Below are 19,383 nucleotides of genomic sequence, written 5' to 3'. Positions count from 1 at the left end.
GGTCTGAGCATGCTCACTTTGGCAGGAGACAATGGTGAGCAGCACCCTGTGGATTGATCAAACTAGTGGTGTCTGCTCTTGGTCCTTAAGGGTATAAGGAAATTATACAATTTTATTTGCACATTGGGATATCTACTGAAGTAATTCAGGTTAAGTACCTTTTTCAAAGATTAAATGTGCCCCACCGGAGAACTGTACCTGTAAATGTTGTGTTACAAGCTTCACTGTGCAACACCACAACCACAGAGATGCCTTTCAACCAGCTGTTTGGCTCACAAAACAATAGGTGTCCCAAGTTCCAGTTAGTGATTTCAGTTAAGCCATTAAGGCCTGAGATGGAGTAAAGACCAGAATCCTAAGGGCCTCAAGGACACCACTATATTTGTTTCAGTTGAGGACTATATTTGGATTCCTCCATTTCACACTGCTTCTGTGCTTACTGCACTACCAAATCAAGCGGAGGTACAGCTCTGTGATTAAGGGTTGCATCAGTGTATTATTATAGATCATTTGTGTATTTCTAAAAAATGGTTTGGTCACTTTTTCATTACGTAAGATATGCTTTACCCATTTTGTTTAAACTATAAATAAGCTGTGAATATACAGAAACATCTTGGAAAATGACAAACTGTGGTCAGGATCGCAACAAGCAAGCAAGGATGGGGATAAAAATAGATGATATTTTCAAATTTTGCACAGAAATGGCTTCTTTCTAACAAAACCTTTAGTTTACCTCTGTTCTTTGCTTTATAACATATTAGTATGGTAAGATTATTTGAGAAACTTATTGTTTATCTTTAGCTGCTGTTTCTTATGAAATTCATTGTTTTCTTTGTGCAAAATTATCCAGTGACCTGCACTGTTATACCTGTTGTGGCTTAGACCCCCTGTGTCACAGTATTGTTTGTGTTACATCCTGTTTTTGAGTTTACCGTATTTTCTGTTAAAGTGGTAATAAAGTTTATTTTTTCATACTTAAATAAGCATTTGTCTGTTTGCATTTTCATATTTGATGATTGTTTTTTTCCTTATGAATTTATTGTTGTTATGAATTCTCTTATGGACATTCCTGCTGCTGTATTAGGGCATTTTTTTCATTCATCCTTTCATTCATTTGGAGAATGCCTGCAATAAGAGCAAATTTCATTTATAGGTGTGAAGGACAACCTCACCATGGAAGATGATGAGGTTGTGGGCAGCTTATTCTACCACTGAAGGTCCTGAAATGAGAAGAAGCTGGCCCTTACCATGGGGCCACAGAACTCCGATTTATGGCGAGAGTGGTTCGTGAGAACCGTAGCTACTCAAAAGATGCAGGTTGCAGTCATTTGATGATATGGAAGATAAGGAGACTAGTCATATAGATGTAGGTTGGCAGAAAGAAGACCATTCATGAATTAAAGTTCTGAATGATTTCAGATGGATACTCCTGGTGGGGTAACATGTCAGGAGTGCAGTTGCAAATGTTCCAAAAGTCTGTGAGGGAATGTTCTTGGGAGATTGGACAAGTGGCTGGGCACAGCTGTTGATCAACAAGAAGAACGACAAGCTGGACGAGTGCACCCCTATACCTCAGTGACAATAAAGTGACAGTATCATCCAATCGAGTTTAGTAAAGTTAAAAAAAAAAAAACAAAAACAATTATCAACAATAAATATTATCAACAATAATCACTGATTGAGATACTCAAGTTATTGGTTATTACAAAAATCAAAACATTAAAGCCTCACAACAGCAGATTAAATTAGGCAAAATATTTTTTTTAAAAGAAAACATTACAAAAGGAAACGGAATGCAGGGGTGGTCAGGACGGTGGTGTTGAGGGGGGAAAGAGGGTTTATACTATATCCTATAGAAATATATATAGACTATTTTGCTGTTTTATTTGTAATGTATCACAGTAAAATGATCATGGTAACACATACGCGCGCGCAGTAACTTACAGTTCTTCACTATAAAGAGCTCACGTACATAAATACTTAAGCAGTACTGTGGCGAAGAGATTAGAAGCTGAAAAAAGACGATTTCCCGGTGGGCCACCGCTGTTGTTTGCCTCCTACTTAACCCGAAATAATATTTAATTGCCGAAGCAAGCAGAGCTGGATGCAATACGATTATCTGTTAGGTTAATGTATAGCGTTGGTGAAAGTACATAAATACGAGCACGTCTAAACTATTATTTACGGTAGCTTGATAGTCATAAGGATACACCTGAATGCGAATCTAAAATATTGCTAAACATGATTAATTTTTCTACTCTATGTGTTCCACACGATATTTCCTAAAAGACTATGAAGATATAATTACGAATAATAAACCGTAAAATATTCTGTCAAAAATACTCATTCGCACCTCTTTATGTACGTAGCTAGCCAGACCGTGACGTAGGTCAGCCATTTTGGGTTGTTTGTTGAGAAGTGAGCAACTTATTCTTTCAGACGACAAGGAACCGCAGGCCGAGGACAAAAAACGACAGAGGAAACAAAATTTATACATATATTGTTTAGTATGGGGCCGCCAGGGAGCAAAATCCGATTCCTATTGTTTGAAAGAATGGGGGATTTCAGTTGGTTTGTCCGTTTATCTTGACATGGCTTGTATTAGGTGTGGAAGCTGACCAGCTAACGTAGCCAACGTTACTGAAAAAGCAAAACAGAGAACAAGTGAAACAAGCTAGCTAAAACCTTAGCTAGCGAGTAAGCTGCCATCAAGAAAGCACGGAGAACGCATATCTGCGGTATCTGTCTATCTTGCTTGCTAGCACAGTTGGCTAGCTAGCATAGCTAGCTGTTCGTAGCGTGTTGTTAGCTTGATAGCTAGCTTGCTCATAATTTAACAACCGAAGGAGTGCAGATAGCTGGCTAGCTAGCTACGCATATAGACTACAATGGCTGTCGACATACATTAAAATCGTTTTTGAAAATGGTAGCTAGCTTTCTAGCTAGCTACAGCACGTAGCTAGCTAGTTGATAGCATTGCTGGATAGTGAGTGACGTTATAACTGAACCAGACTGAGAATGTAAAAAAACGGAGGGCTGTTTATATGGTAGGCCTCGATTACGCCGAGCAAGATAAGATGTAGCTAGCTGGCTGGCTAGTTAGCTAGCTACACTAGTTGCGAAGTAGCTATCTTTGGGCACTTAAATTACGCCATAACTATGAACGCAGATACCGGGCCAGGTTTAACACCAGTGAACTCCGCTATGACTACTCAGTTTTCTTTTGTTTTTCTTGGGGTCATGCTCTCCTCGAACCTGTTTTTACCTGCCGCGAACCTCTGTACCCCCCAGCCTTTGACGGTAACCCGTTCATGAAAACGGTCTCGCCATATAAATACGAACAAACACGCCAACCATGGACGAGGCTGGGAGAAAACCGACTTAGCTAGCCACGTGTATTGTTTTATTTTTTGGTTTTGTATTACGGTAACGTCAGCTAGCCAGCAACGGCTGGGTCAGCATGTGTTTGGAGGCATCATGTATTGTCAGTTGCATTTTGTATAGGAATAAATCGCATCTTAAGTTTAGCTAACTTTACCTCTCTTGGTTAAAGTAGCTGTTTATGTTAATCCTCGGTGAGACGGAGTTCATAAATTGAAGGGTTTTTGGGCTTACAACTAACTTGATCCTCCTATTTTTACAGCATGGTCTTAACTAATTAAATCAAAATATTTCCCTAAATGTAACCCCCTTCCCCTGCGCACCCTTTAGAAAAGAGCAAAACATGACTTAAGTTGTCATCAGTCACTTTGTTTAGAATTAGACTAGCTATTCCAATTAGCTGTTGTAGGAGTCTTTGCTTTGTCTTGTTTCCAAAAAGGGAACTCCTCATTTCACACAATGTGCTAGTTACGGATAGTTAAAAGACAGAAAATAATACCGCAGAAGGAGAACGACAGCCATCAATATTTCACAATGGGGGACCCAAACTCCCGAAGAAAACAAACAATGAACCGACTACGTGCTCAGCTTCGGAAGAAAAAGGAGTCTCTTGCCGACCAGTTTGATTTTAAGATGTACATCGCTTTCGTGTTCAAAGAAAAGGTGAGTTTAGATGATCCATTAACTGGTTATTATAGAATCCATAACCCTATTAGCCCATAGAATATATGTGGCCGTTACTTTGCCACGCTGACACGGAATTGTCATGTAATATTTGTCCTTGTCAGCAACCCCTGTCTGACCGCAGCATAATCTGCACATTGCTGTGCTTTTATACCTGCTCGCAACATCACTCATACAATGTGATTTCAGTGGTTCCATAACAACTAACACCTCATACGGTTTAACCCACAGTTTATCGTTTAGCTTTTGAAGCTGTAATAACCACCCCGCCTCCTTTTTTTGATCCTCAGAAGAAGAAGTCTGCACTTTTTGAAGTAGCTGAAGTGGTGCCGGTCATGACCAATAACTATGAAGAGAACATTATCAAGGGCGTGCGGGATTCCAGCTACTCGTTAGAAAGTTCTCTAGAGCTGCTGCAGAAGGACGTGGTTCAGTTGCATGCCCCTCGCTACCAGTCAATGCGTAGGGTAAGTATTCGCTTACCAGTTCCTGTATATTTTTTGTTGAGAACAGAAGGAAATACCCTTCCAGTAGTGTCAGTATTGGACGTTTAGCCTTAATTTATTACATCAGATTATCACAACAGTTCATCAGTGTCAAGTTTTCAAAACCTGTTTGGGACCAGGAATTATAAAAGAACTTTCCAAACATTTTGATATTTTCCATATTAAACCTTTGGCGAAAGGCTTGGAAGTTAGTTGTGTAGTGGGTGCAACCTCTTGATGTCATCAGTAGTTTTTCTTTATGGATTTTATAGAATGTTTCTAAATGGAATAATTTATGCCTATTTGATGCTGATAGCTATATTTTTAACATTGTGATTTAATCAAATTGGGAAGGGATACATGCCATGGTATTATGCGGTTTCTGTTTTGTTTATGTCCGTGATTTTATTCATCTTTCATGTAAGCAGAGGACAAGTATATGAATTCACAGATTAAAAGGGAAACCATAAACAAAGGACTTCTGTACTGCCTGGGTCTCCTGCATTTTTGTGTAATTTCAGGATGTCATAGGATGTACCCAGGAGATGGACTTCATCCTGTGGCCCCGCAATGACATTGAGAAGATAGTCTGTCTTCTGTTCTCGAGATGGAAGGGTTCTGAGGATGAACCTTTTCGGCCTGTTCAGGTGAGTTTATGAGCTTTTAAAGATCTCCCCAACTCATGTTGAACCTGTTTTCACAGTGTGATGCGGCACAAATATGCCTTTGTTTAATCACTTTCAGAACAGTTACTATTTTGCGATGTGTATTGGGTGAGATTTGCAGTATCTATTCAAAATTCCCAGTTTTCAGTGCTGTTACCACTGCTTTAAATGTTCAAACACGTGAACAGTAGTGCAGCTGTACCAATGTAAGGGTCTGTCTGCAAGTATGTGTTCAATTTAGTAGAGTAAACATTTCAGCTTTCAGAACAAATAAAGATCATTTTAAAATGTGTATGGTGTGCCCTGTTGGTCTGCCATTATCAAATGTTAAGGTGTAGTCCTATCTGCCCATAGGCCAAGTTTGAATTTCATCACGGAGACTACGAGAAGCAGTTCTTGCACGCTGTGAGTCGAAAGGATAAGGCTGGAATGGTCATGAACAACCCCAGTCAGTCTGTGTTCCTCTTTATGGACAGACAGCACTTACAGGCAAGTTAATTCTTGGCATGTGAATGTTGTTCTCTCCCATGCTTCTAAGTTGCAGATCTATTTTTATTATTATTATTATCATCAAAGTTTAGCAGTTAGTGCATAGTATCAATCTTGAATGTGGAAGAATTTTCAGTTTTGTCTTTTATATATTGGGCTAAAAAATACAAGCTGCCTTCAGTTTTATTTATTTATTTTTATTATTTATTACTTAGTTTTTAGTGTGGTTGTTTTGGCTTTCACTTTTTAGTTTGTACATTTTATTATCAGGCAGCTAGTGATGGGAGAGTCAAGATTCATGGACCGCTGAATGGGTGGAATTATCATGGGGGATTAGTGAGTTACTTATTCCAACCAGTCACCAGTTTTGCTAAGGAGAGCAGTCTGATGGTTAATCTGAATCAGTGATTGACAACATATGGTACCTCCATCCTCTCATGAAGTTCTTGAAGCTTTACTCTACTATCACAACTTGCAGCAACTTCTTTTTTCCCCCACAACTATGGCTGATTAATTGTTTTTTTTTCCCCTCGCTGTTGAGTAGACTCCAAAAACCAAGGCCACCGTTTTCAAGCTGTGCAGCATCTGCCTCTACCTGCCGCAGGACCAGCTGACCTCCTGGGGGGTGGGTGGCATCGAGGACCACCTCCGTCCGTATATGCCAGACTAGGGTCTCCGCCAAGCCATGCAGGGAAGATGGCCCAAGATCACTGCAGCAAGCTCGCCTCCTCGCCTTCACGCCTTTCATTGAATACAAGTGAACTTGTGCTTGGAACACTCCTTTTGTGTTAACCTTCTCATTTTCATCCTGGAGCTTCTTTCCATTCGTTCATTCATTTTTATTTTCCTATCAAAACCGTGAATTTTGGTTTCATTTTGCACTGATTTTTTTGTGTGATCATGAATGATTGTAAAACTTGCTTAATTGACAGAAGTGCTACACCAGATTTCTTAGAATCGTCATTCAAATCTGTTATGAGGGAGGGCAGGTGAGCTTACGAGGACTGACTTAAACTCAATTTAAGATCCTTAAAAAAATGGGGCGAAAATTTCTTGTCAACGGTCAAAAGCTGTAGGCATCACTTTGTAGTTGTGTTTTTCCCTGTTGACACACTCAGTTTTGCTGGATCTTTATTTTTTGGGGGGGTGTCTCCCTGCGTTGGCTAAGAATTATATACGATTTCTTTTGTTAAGGAGATTCACATAGGTTAATGCCTGGCAGACCCAGGATAAGACCCGGAGCATGAATAGCTCAGTGGAAGGTTTGATGATATTGAGATGCAAAAATAAGCTGGAAACTGTTTTGGATGCATAAGGACACCTTAATAGCACACAAGCAATACATGCACTGTATTCTGGCTACTGCAAAAAAAAGATTTTAATGGGGGAATGTGAGCTGTTCTATGTGGGGAAAGTTTAAAAGAGGGTAACACATGTAACTAGAAAATAAAGTTGGGGTGATAAATTTGTGGAACTGTTAAGATTTTTTGTTTTTTGATTGGCTTAAATCTTGGTTACTTACTGTTTCGGAGCTGCATTGGGGGGTGGGTATTTTTAAGCTTGTTTTACTGGGTAAAAGGCACAGATCAGCAGGTTTAATTTTGCTTTGTTAAATCAACTGCAATTAAAAGCCTTTGAAAACTTAAAGCAAATGTTTTTGGCCATATTTGGAAAATCATTTCTGAAAAAAAGAATATTAAAAAAATTCTGATTTTTTTTTTTAAAGTACAAGAGCAATTTACTTGGATGTTGTCAAAAAGAGAACTTTTTGGTGACCAAATTTTAAGATCAAGACTTGGTAATTATTTAAACTTTTGTTGGGGGGGTTCCTAAGAATATTTTTAGTAAAATGTTTATCTTAAAATGAGGCTAATTTAAATTTAATCTTTAAATGAGACCCTAAGGGGTTTTGTAGTGTGGACTGAACAGGCATTCTGGTTTCATAGGATTGATTGAAGGAAAGGAAAAAGTGCATTTTATAAACCATATACTAATGAACCAAAAAAATCAATCTGCTTTGTCCCTGATTTGCATTTTGATTTTGCAGTATGTTTTGTCATTGTTGGCTTAAATGGTTATGCACTTTGTCATACTGGTGCAGTAAGTTTTCCTGTTAGGACAAATGAGATCTGTTGGATGTATCTGTACATTTTTCTTTCTAAATTTGAGATCAGCCTAAGGTAAATTTAAACTGCATTTACAAACTCAGTTTGGTTTTACACTTTACATCATTTTGTCTTCACCTGGGCAGTTATAAAGCATCTGTGGTGCTTTAAAACAAAATCTGACTACTAAAAAGCTAATGTATTGTTTGCTGCTGAATTAACTCCATAACAAATATGAAAATAAAACGCATGGAAATTGGCCAAGGTCTTGTTTTAAGAACCGGTTTAACTTTACATTTTTTAGACCCCATGCAATTTTATTTCAGAATACTGTCCCAAAAATGATATGATTTACACAAATAAATGCTTATACAATGTAATGCCAATAACCAGCTCTAAAGTAGGGCATTGACGAGTTTTAAAGATTAATCTTGAGGGGGAAGTCCTATTCCAAATTAATAAGGATTGATGTTCAGCTCCTGAATACGTCCAGTTACCCCTGGCCAAGTGGCGAAGCAAAAAATAGCAAAACAGATCAAGTTTTATTTAAAACTGGGATTTTTTAACCGATGCAAACGATTTTTGTAACTTCAGGAAGCTGTTAAACGGACTTCAAGCAGGTAAGTTATCTTGGACATTTGTAATGACGTGTGTGATTAGTCTGCAGTATTTTTTTAATGAACCTCATTTGCTGGAGTGGTTTCAGTTTTTTTTATATTTCCTTGATATACAAATGTCAAAACCGGAACTTTCTTTATATACGTAGTTACACTAGGTTTATCAGATATACATTAAGAACAGTATGTTACATTTTCTAAGACCACACTGAATTCATCCTTTTATTGTATGCATTCCTTGATCTCGCTTGCAAGGCAAAGGTTACCCGTTACCTGAAAAAGGGAAACCTTCGACAGGGCAATTCAATTTTAACTTCTGATTCGACATTCTGGTTGCACATTTTTCCTGTCAAAAAAAAAAAAAAAAAAAAAACTACAAGCTTTAAGCGTGTTGGTAGGGTTAGTTTACAGAAGCTATGGCTCACTAGCTAACTAGTAACATGATTCTTGGTTTGTGTTCGCTGACTTTCTTACCAAGTTAGTGGTTAGCTAGTTAGCGTGGGGAATTCACTAGCTACCTAGCGTTATTTTCAAACCAAAAAATGTAGTTTACATCTGTCTGGTTGTTACTATCTGCTATATGATGATACGTTGTAATGTTTACGTATACGTTGTTGTAATCATATGACGCAGAAAGCCGTCCTGAAACATCCCGTGTAGAGCGGGGTGGAGCAGAACGCTACTTGTTGCAACGGTATTGCTCAGTGTTGCATAATGGAAAGGGTGAGGTGGTTAATGATTGTGGTGGCAGCGGTAGATGGGTGACACCGCAACCTATACTGGTGACGGTGTTCTCTAGTTGAACTGGCGTATTCCGATTCAGCCAACCACAATAAAGATGCTCAAGCTTTACACGATCACACTATCACTATCATCGAATTGCATTGTGAGTAGGAAATTGTGGTGTTGAGTTAGGCTTGTAATCAGTCAAGTTCAAAAACTGCCACTGTCAATATTCAAAGAGAAAAGTAAAAGTTGTGAAAATACAATGATTTGTCAAGAAAGACTGACAGTAGGTCGATTCCCTTATTTTACGTAAAAATAAAGACATCGTTTATCTTACGGGTTCGTGTTATATAATAATATTACATCATACAGTGTGTATGAACAGTTTGAGATTAAAGTAAGTTTTGTTATTGTTTTATGCGTTCCCAAAGTAAGGGGCGCGAAAGGTAAAGGCTTGGGTTACCTGTTTTGACACAAACATCTTGCCATACCAGAAGAGGTCGAAAAGATCTTATCCTGATCAGTTTTGAGCGAACTAAATAAAATGCATGAAGTCAATTTTTGAGGACACTTTAAGTAGTTTGTGTTCACAGGCCAAACGATACAGTTTGATTTCTGCATATAGTAACTACCTTACTGCATTCCCAACTATGCGATAAGAGAGTAACAGACCGCTGCAGACCAAGTGTACGGAAGCTGGCTGGAAGATTTTATATGAATCCAACAACTGAAGAAGTTAGAAAAGAAAGACGGCCAGTTTACACGGCTAAAATTTAGTTGAAACAATGTGTCTTGAAAAACTGGACAGAGTAGTACAAAGGATGCAGTAACCAAAATTGTCCCTGTGGGACTATAATTGTTTCCTTAAATTTTTTCGAGCTCTTGGTCTATGTGTGGAAAGATGATACAGCTATTAAGCTATGACTAACATTAAGAAAAATCAATTGTGAGGGGCTGTTTCTGCCCTGCAGCTACGGCAGGCCTGTTTATTCTGAAATTTCAGCTCCTATGATCACAATGGTAAGACTTTTTTTATTGTTTGGAGAAAATACACTGTGTAGCTTTTAGGATACAAAAGAATTAGTCAGATACCATCCCCTTGTGGCGACTTCGGGTAAATGGTACTTACACGACCACTTGAGGGCAGTATAACCACTCTGGAATAGAACAGATCTGAAAAGTCTTTGAACCCTCAAAGACTTGGACGTCACACATCACAGTCATTTGAAATGTGTGTGTTGTTCCAAGGTGTTCAACATCTTTAAGACTGAAATAGTTAAAAGTCTTTGTGTGGTTAGTTTATCTAAGAAAAACGGGTACTCCAATGACTTTTTTGATTGCGCTACCCATGCCAGTATTTATAATCTGTATCTGAAAAACAAATCAAACAGCAGGATCCCTATCTTGAGGAAATATAATCTGCAATAAAGACCACGCTCTTTTCCTATAAATTCTAATTTGGTGGTACCAATTAACGTTTGTGACTGAATCTAACAGTGCATTATAGAATATCAAGCGACTGTAGAAACCAACCATTAACCATTATATACAATAGCTTAACTCTGCATTAAGTGGTTGAAAAGACTTGATAAGCCAGTTTCTGTTATCATTTTGTAATAACTGATGCAACAATACATCTCCAATATTCAGGAAATGCCTTTCAGGGATTCCTTTTGGTCATTTGAGGAAAAATTTCAATGTTTCAACTATTTTGGACCTAAATAAAACAGAATGAGACAATGAGATCAAGGAATGTTCAGTCAAAAAATATTAGTACTGCTCCTTTGACTTTGAACCTGCAATTGAACTGACACAAGAACACCAATGTAAGATGCTGCTAAAAGGAAAATTCTTTAGAAGAGATTCATTTAAAAAAAGGCATACAATATACACACTTGTTTTTTGTATTAACAGATTAGGGAAAAACAGGGAGTGGGGAAAGGATGCAATATGAAACTCAGATCAAAGAGAAAGCAACACATGTACTGGAGTAAGTGAGTAGAGACTCACTGAGTTTTAATCAAAGAAGCAATCCTACTCAAAAAAATGGAACAAAAAACGGCAAAACAGTAAAGTACAGCAACAATAAATAACAGTAGCAAGGCTACCAACATTATGTTTGGTCTCTGCAATATAACACAGTACACATGCATGCCATTACACAGTGATAAGGTTATTCAAGACTGACTGGAAAAAGCATTAGTGGGAATTCCACAGGATGTTCTCAGACTGAGATAAAGTGAACAGGTGTTCATCTTAAATATCCCATCATTAACTATGGTCAGGCTGTATGGGGTTTTGGAACAGAATATGCAATAACCTAAAATAGAGGAAGCCAATTCCTCTATATTCAAGTGACCCAAAATGGTTTGGTTGTTATACTGGTTCACTTGATTTCACATTAAAAACTTTTGTCTATTTTACTCAGCCTGACATTAAAGACTCACATCATTAAAAAGTATAAAATCCCTTTCTCCATGTTCCATGTAATTTTGACAATTGAAAAACCAATGATTAATGAAATACCTATTAGCTATAATGTACTATAAAGGCAACAGAACAGCAGAGCATTAGCAACAGAAGGAATATGTGATGAGTACATTTTTGGTCTGTCGTCTGAGCTTGAGGAACACCACATGTTGTAAGAGCTATCTGTCATTTTCATCTTTAAAATAACTGTCTTACATCCCCTTTGACAGAGGGTTTTCAGACTCAAGGCTTTGTACGTGAAACAAATTAAGACTTTGAATGTAAAAAAAAGGACAAAACTGATGTCCCTGTAAAAAGCACCAGAATATTTGACTTTTAACATTTAAAACAATACAGTAATTAGAGTCTTAAGCTCAAGGCCTTACAGCTTGTATTGCAACAAGTGCATCCTGTGACTTATGAGACCCATTCAGTGAACCAGCACGTTAATTTCATGGCTGCAGATGACTAATGATAGTGATAGGAGAGTGAGGCTTCATGAACCCCTGAAAATGGGTGAAACCTTCATATGTTATGTTCTTGTTTCGCAGCTCTTTCAGAATGCACAAAGTGCACGCTGCCACGACAGCCCTCTAAGTCACCCTGGTTAAGGGTGTCCGGTGAATAATGATGTCACTGATTTTATTTGACCCAATCATAGTGTTTTGCTGTTCCGAGCACAATGTGCTGATTGATTCAAACAAGTCAGTGACCAAGAATGCACAGCAGCTAGTGTGCATCATAAGATGCATTGTAGGATTCATGAAGTTTAACTCTCATCGTATAAAAAATGCCATTATTCCCACTTTTCACAGAGAAAACTCTTTAAGAGGGATTGGATTTAATATAATTTTGTAACACACTTCAGTGAGTTATTTCAATGTATGTATCAGATAAAACAAGTTCCCTTTTCTAAATCCACATCATGTGGAAATTGGTGAAATTATTTCTGACCTCACATTCAGGTATGAATATTCAGAGGTAGTGCAAAGATTTTTCTTCTGAATGATTTATGAGATTTAAACAAATACAAATATAATTTAGCTATAACCAAACATATTAAAGACATGGTTCAACCTATTTGTATATTACTATAGGCAAGTTAAATAGGATTTAATTCTGGCACATTTTTATGCTAGCAAGAACTTGGGAGTATTTACACTGTTTGCATATAATCAGTCCATAATGTATACATAGACTGTGCACCAAATCTAGCATTAGTGCAAATGTTTCCTAAATTAATTTGTTCACAGACACAAAAACAAAATGTCTACAAGTAATAAAGATCATTTCTTCAGACCACAATTATTATAGGAAAGCTAAGATCAGACTCTCTAGAATGACTAACATTGCATGACACTTTCTGGATCAATGCTGTGCAGATTCACACGTCTTGAAATCATGTGGATAGATTTTCCTATTGGCCAAGCCCACTGTATCAACCAACTGACATCATGTAAAGATTGCGAATGTGCACAGCATTGATTTTAAAAAATGCATACCTTGGTGATCACTTTTTCTGTGATGCATTCAGCTGCTTCTTGATATAGTGCCCCACCAGTATCTGGGGACGTTGCTGGAAGTTGTGGAGAACATCATGAGGGCTTGTCAACTGATCCCCTTTCAAGCGATCCAGCAGTGCCACGCACACCACCGCACCTGGAGATCCCAAATGAGAAATGTGACAGTATTAGAGTAGAGCAGAAAGAAGACAGGGAGGTCATTCACACGTTCAGGTTTGCTAACTTTGCTAACATTCAAAAATTAATACAGTAGCTGAGGCATAATTGGAGCTACCACAAGCAGGACAGCCTACAGCCGTTTCCTGTCATGGAAAATAACACACCTCGAAGACCACTGAGTTTGCACATAGCTGCAAACACGGACGACTCCATCTCAATGTTACGGACTCCTGCAGAGTACGCCTCAGCCAAGTAGTTCTGCTTGTCCTCTTCAGTGTAGGAGCAGAAAGCACCATCCAGACGAGCTTGACCTGCAACAATACAACACTATTAAACTCTGCATCCATATTCACAGAGACGCCGGGGTTCAACTGTGAGCCCTATACCATTCAGTTCTGGTCCTTTCACTCACATATTTACCCTCCTGACACAGCTCATCACCATTCTCTTTAATACCACAAGAAAACAACCAATGGCAGTAACTCATAATTCACTTAGACCTTAATGTGCTCAAATATCTAATTAACAAATGTTGCACTTTTGAACCTGACATTATGAGATTTGTGGTCACTGAAATTAAAATGCAAAAACACTTGCTTTAAATTATTACTTTGTGACAGTGCATAGCATAGGAATTTATTAATCTCAGTCTACAAAAATTACCAAACAATATGGCAGTTTCCAAGTGGGTCAGACTAATTAGCAAAAATTCTTAATTTCACACAACACACTTCTGTACTTATTTAGATGGGCTTTTTTGGCTGTTCCCCTGCATCTGTAACAGATACCTTCATAGAAGTCCAGTGTGCACATGGTGTTGCCTACGACTGTCTCAAATTCATCCAGCTCTGCCCCACACTGGAGAAGTTCCTCAGTCAGATCTTCATCCAAGTCTGTACTGTGAACCACTGTCTTCCCAAGAATGACCTGCTCAAACTGCGGTTGGAAACGAGCATCCACAGACTGCTTGGTGATGACCACAGTACCTGGCTTTAGACCTGTGGGGAAAAAGGAAGGAAAAAGCATCATGCACACATGTAGCTCATATTCTGAAAGTATTTTTCAACCATACCCACAAATCACTTGGGAAACCTACCGCGAGACGTTAAAAAAGGTGTGTTAGACCCAAATTCAGAATATTTAATATTAATAGAATATGCATATTACATTATATCAAGCCTGGTCTTGAGGGACCATTGTATTTACAGGTTTTCTGGCTAGATTAAGCTCATGATTGAAAGTTAATCAGTCCATCTGCATTTCCCTTATGACTTTATGGATTACTGAAAATATGTTTTGTACAAAAAAAAAAATCAGTAAAAGTACTTCCTAGGATTATTTATGCCCATTCGTACTGCTCAAACATGTCAGTATTATACACACACACACACCAGTGCAGTGTATCAGTATTGAATTAATCAGGAGTTTATTCAGAACTAAAACCTGCATACAAAGTGGGTCAGCAGGACCCCTTCTGAGAATCAGTCTATGTTGATGTTAGCTCTATGGGATGGTCAGTGAATGAAGAATGAGCTACCTATTCCACCTGAAGTCCCAATGCGCACTACTGTGACATCAGAGCATTTTGCGTGGTACAGGAGCTTGATGAGTTCGTGTAACATTATAGCAATTGAAGGGATGCCCATGCCATGCTGAAACACAGTTAAACACATCACGTTAGGCCTATGATCTCAGTGCCCTAATCCCAGACAATCCCACGTCAATCTGACTTTTGGTATACCCTGGTATGCCCTGAATCCCTTCATTCTACGTAAACTCTGGCGGGAAATCCATCTTCCCAGAGTTGACAGTGATTTGAGTTCTCTTCTTTTATGCATGCTGCTGTTATGCAAGGTCTTGATTGTTGACTCAAAACAAGACTGGCACCTGGATTACCACACCCAGCAAATTAAAATTAGCCCAGCAAAATTTAACTAATTTAACAACAACTTCAGCAACAGCATACTCTATGCAGACCATGATGTGTCCCATTAATAAAGTGAGTGGTGATAATAAAAAAAACTGCTGAATTACTGTTATGGGATTGTCTGGAATATAAATAATTTACTACCATTTCCACGAGCAAAGGCTGGATGTTCACACTTACGCTAACAGACAACACAGGGCCCACTTTGTACATGTTGTAGCGGTCAGTTCCTTCACAGATGTTAGGGTAGTCTGTTTTGGGGTCCCCCAGTCCCAGCTCTCCAGCGATGTATTGGATGAAAGCTTTCATCCTCCAGGGACTACCCCCAACACAAACAAACTGGGAAAGGAACAAGAAGCACAGAACACAGGTGAGTAAGATTGTATTCTTTTTATACACAGGTATACGGAGGTTTGTTTTATCCAGAGACACCACAATCTAAAGTATGTTTTAATATATACATACCTAAATATATAAGATACATACATACTAATCTGTCAATCCATGAAAATAACGTTAAAAAAACACAATTTAATGTGACTTCATAATATTAGCAAGTGAAATAACTGCTAGACCTTACTTTAACATCCCCAAACATTGCTGGTAAGTCATGCGATGCTGTTCCCAAGTTGAAATGGTACAGTATATCCTCTTTCATTGAGTCCAAGTGTGGATTGTTCACCTTAATGGACTTTGGGCTAGGGAGGAGAGACAAATGAAAAATAATTTGCTAGCTAGGAGGATTACATTTGTATATTGATTAGTTGTTCTTATCCAACACGACTTACATAACTTGCATTTTATATGTAACCCATTTATACAACTTAGTATTTAGCGATTCAGGTTAAGAACCTTGCTCCAGGGAACATCAAACTCATGACCTGCTAGTTCCAAGTGCATTTCCTTAACCGCCTCGTTCCTCCTGTGTGTGTGTATATATATATATATATGTATTTGTATTTGTATATTCTTGTTGTGGCTACTTGAATTATACTTTTACATTTAGAATATCACAGTTCTCATGTCTTTGAAAAGAAGGGAGCCAGACTGAGAGGATGTTTACTCAACCACTTCCTCCTGGACAGTTTGCCAATCCGCATTTTTTTTTTTTTTTCTCTATTGCTCATACAGGAAGTTTCAGCAGGGTTTTACTATGGTCAACTGAGAAACACAGACCCAACACAGAAAGCCATTTCCTTATATCCTGCTTTCATCACTTATTAATTACTGCACAAGAGAAGGATCTCCAAAGGACATCCAGTATGATACACAGTCAAGGGATGATTGACAACGCAATAAAAGAATATGCACTTTCTGAAATATGCAACTACTACTCATAATTTTACGTAAAGCAGCATTAAGCTACATGTGAAAACATGACAAAATGCAACATTACACAAACATCCCTACTTGTCGAAGCAAATATACGTTTTATTTGCATTATTGTTTTTATATGCAATTTAAAACAATGTGCATGAGGGAGCAGTTTTTTTTTTGTTTTTTTTATTATTTTTTTTAAGTTATCTGAGGGTTTTCAGAGCTCGGAATTCCTCACCCTTTACATTCCCCATTCTTTTCTTCATCGCCGAATCCTGGAGCCATTTTCCTGGGAGGAGAAATTTCAAACAATAACTATTATCCACAATATTCAGTCAAAATAAGACTTTTGTTAATGAACAATTTTACGACAGCGAGGTAGCTGGGCTAAATTCGTAATTTTATAAAGACCTCGCGAATGATTTCGTTAACAGCTGTATACATCACAGTGACATTTTTAGCAACATATATACTAACATGCTACTTTTTTATTTGCCCTGACAGCTAGATTAGCTAGCTACCATCGGTTAACATTAGCTACCTAGCATACGGAGTCTGAGAATTCCTGATACTATGGTTAGCTAGCTAATAGTAAAATCAAAGGTAGCTGTTGTTTACGGTAACTACCTAGTTGATACAGTTAGCACTCCGCAGCGAACATTAGGTATATGCAAGTAGGGGATAAATGTGGATATAAATTGCATCCTGTATGTTGCGTTCAATGGTCAGCTAACCGATTTTCTCATTAAACTCTCAGGAGTGTGGCTAGGTGGCTTGCTAATGTTACTGTAGCCAGTTGTAGTTTAACTATAGCTTCAAAAACGGTAACTACATCAATATGATAGATTACATTTACTCACTCCAGCTAGCTAACTAGTTAGCGAGTGACTTACCAACACTAGACGAAGATCTTGAATCAGTTTGCCTTTTCGCGTTAATATTACTTTCCGTGTGCTTGGCGTGGTGTTGTATTCAGTATGCTTATTGCTGCACTGTCTGTCGGCTTACAGGCTGTCAGGAAAGCGATCCGTCATGCACATATGCGATGCGTGCGCGTTTTCGCGTCTATCGTCAAATGACTCGGAGCATGCGTACAGCTACGCAGATCTGCAGGTAAATCGGCCGACGGTGTACGGTAGTGTGCCCCTTCCAAATGCTTAAGTATAAAACTTTGATGGCGTATGTATTACAAATAAGATATATCATGACAGGAAAACCTAAATTAGTAACATATATCCCCAATTGCAAAAACATACTGGAATTGAGATTGCAATAATATAAACAGAAAAGCAGTGTGGAACAGTAAACATTAACACATTAAATGTTGTTGATATTCCTCTGCACAGTTGTATGTTTTTATGGTTAAATATGTAACAATTTTTGCATTCATAAAAAAGAAAAATGTTTAAATAGCAAAGAACCTGTCCAGATACAACCTAGGTGAAAGTAGCCATTCCCTGCGGTTGCGTGGTTGACCGTATCAATTGGCTTTGATACAAGCCTAGAACCACACAGCTGTGGTTACTGATCTGCGATTATTTATGTAACGCTGTGTAGCCACAGCTGCGTGGTTGGGCTACGAGCACATGTACACGTACAGTATATCCCCAGCGTCATTTTGAAGAAGCGACTCCCGGAAGACTTTCTGAATTGGTTTTTCCACAGAGGACATTCAATCAATCCTGTTACATAAACCCAATAACAAATAACTCGATGAATATACCCAACAACCAATAAATACACCCAGTAACCATTTGTACGTTTCTGTGTTTTAATACTCATACATTAAAGCATTCTAGTTTTCTTTAAGTTTATAACGTCAAAACGTTTTAGCTAGTCTACACGACTCTGCAAGCAGTCACTGATCCTGAAGAGTGGGAGCAGTGCTTAAAATCAAACATTTAAAGTAAACCACATATCTTTAAAAGTTGATCAGATATAGCGGTTCTGCCACAATAATTACATTGGTTCGCATTGAATTGACCTGTGTTTGTTGTATAAACATTGTCACTCGTTTAAACATTTTAATAAACAAAAAATAAACCAAAATTATGAGTGAAGACCATGCTTCATCTTAAACCCTTCCCAAGCCCTCTTGCCCCGAATCAGTGTAGTTAGCAGTCCATGTGACCTCTGAAGGGCATTCTGACCACTGGCCTCACTGAAAGCAGTCTGAGAAACTCTTCATTCTTTCTCCTTTACAACATATCCATGATTCCTAGTCATTGTTAATAATGAGCAGTATAGCTTTCTGCCTTGAAGTGGATAACTTTTTCAAGCTTGCTGACAATTGTAGCCAGCAACTGTGGACAAATCAGTAACTGTCCAATTACCTGTGAGCTTTACAATGCAGGACTGAGAATTAGATTTTTCCGTTCCTCTACATCTCCCAAATGTCAAATAAAATCTAACCAACACAGTGGAAAAAGAACAAGTGGCCTGTAGATGGGTTTCTGTTGGAGAGCAGGTGCACTGAGTTAACAGTGGGTTTATTCACAAAAAATGTCACCCCCTCACACATTCCATTTAGGAGCTTACTATGGAATCATGTCAAAAAACAAATTGTAAACCTACATGCCACCTGTCACTTGTTTAGTGATTTCTGTAGTTTTAAAATTTATTTTACTACATTGTTTACATTTCCATGGCACATCTAGAGTACCTCTATATCATGTTCTGCATGTAATTTGAAAGCACACAGATTTATAGCTACCATTCAGACATTAATATCCTTAGTTCAGTGAAGTAAGTGACTGGTTAACTGTCAGTGGTGAGCAGGTGGTCTGAGTCTTCCAAAACCATGTGATCTTAGGACACAAGAAAGATTTTAAAAAAC

The 19,383-nt window shown here is 38.2% G+C and overlaps 2 protein-coding genes across 2 annotated transcripts; one reads left to right on the top strand and one right to left on the bottom strand.

Annotated features, from left to right (window-relative positions):
• The first annotated feature begins 2,374 nt into the window (after window positions 1–2,374).
• c10h6orf62 (chromosome 10 C6orf62 homolog) lies at window positions 2,375–7,289 on the top strand. The gene is made up of 5 exons (XM_036539806.1): window positions 2,375–4,044; window positions 4,356–4,532; window positions 5,072–5,197; window positions 5,570–5,704; window positions 6,249–7,289. Exons 1-5 carry the CDS (start codon window positions 3,916–3,918, stop codon window positions 6,372–6,374), a joined length of 693 nt encoding a protein of 230 aa, XP_036395699.1. The 5' UTR covers window positions 2,375–3,915; the 3' UTR covers window positions 6,375–7,289.
• Window positions 7,290–12,748: 5,459 nt separating this feature from the next.
• On the bottom strand, window positions 12,749–17,605 carry upp1 (uridine phosphorylase 1). The gene is made up of 8 exons (XM_036539398.1): window positions 17,441–17,605; window positions 16,786–16,836; window positions 15,811–15,928; window positions 15,411–15,569; window positions 14,841–14,955; window positions 14,092–14,301; window positions 13,468–13,614; window positions 12,749–13,280 (listed from the first exon to the last, which is right to left on the bottom strand). The coding sequence occupies exons 2-8, from the start codon at window positions 16,830–16,832 to the stop codon at window positions 13,132–13,134; spliced, it is 945 nt and encodes a 314-aa protein (XP_036395291.1). The 5' UTR covers window positions 16,833–16,836; window positions 17,441–17,605; the 3' UTR covers window positions 12,749–13,131.
• Between the last annotated feature and the right edge of the window lie 1,778 nt (window positions 17,606–19,383).

Source organism: Megalops cyprinoides, chromosome 10, assembly GCF_013368585.1.
Source record: "Megalops cyprinoides isolate fMegCyp1 chromosome 10, fMegCyp1.pri, whole genome shotgun sequence".
NCBI lineage: Eukaryota > Metazoa > Chordata > Actinopteri > Elopiformes > Megalopidae > Megalops > Megalops cyprinoides.
This window is presented reverse-complemented; position numbering and strand designations above follow the sequence as displayed.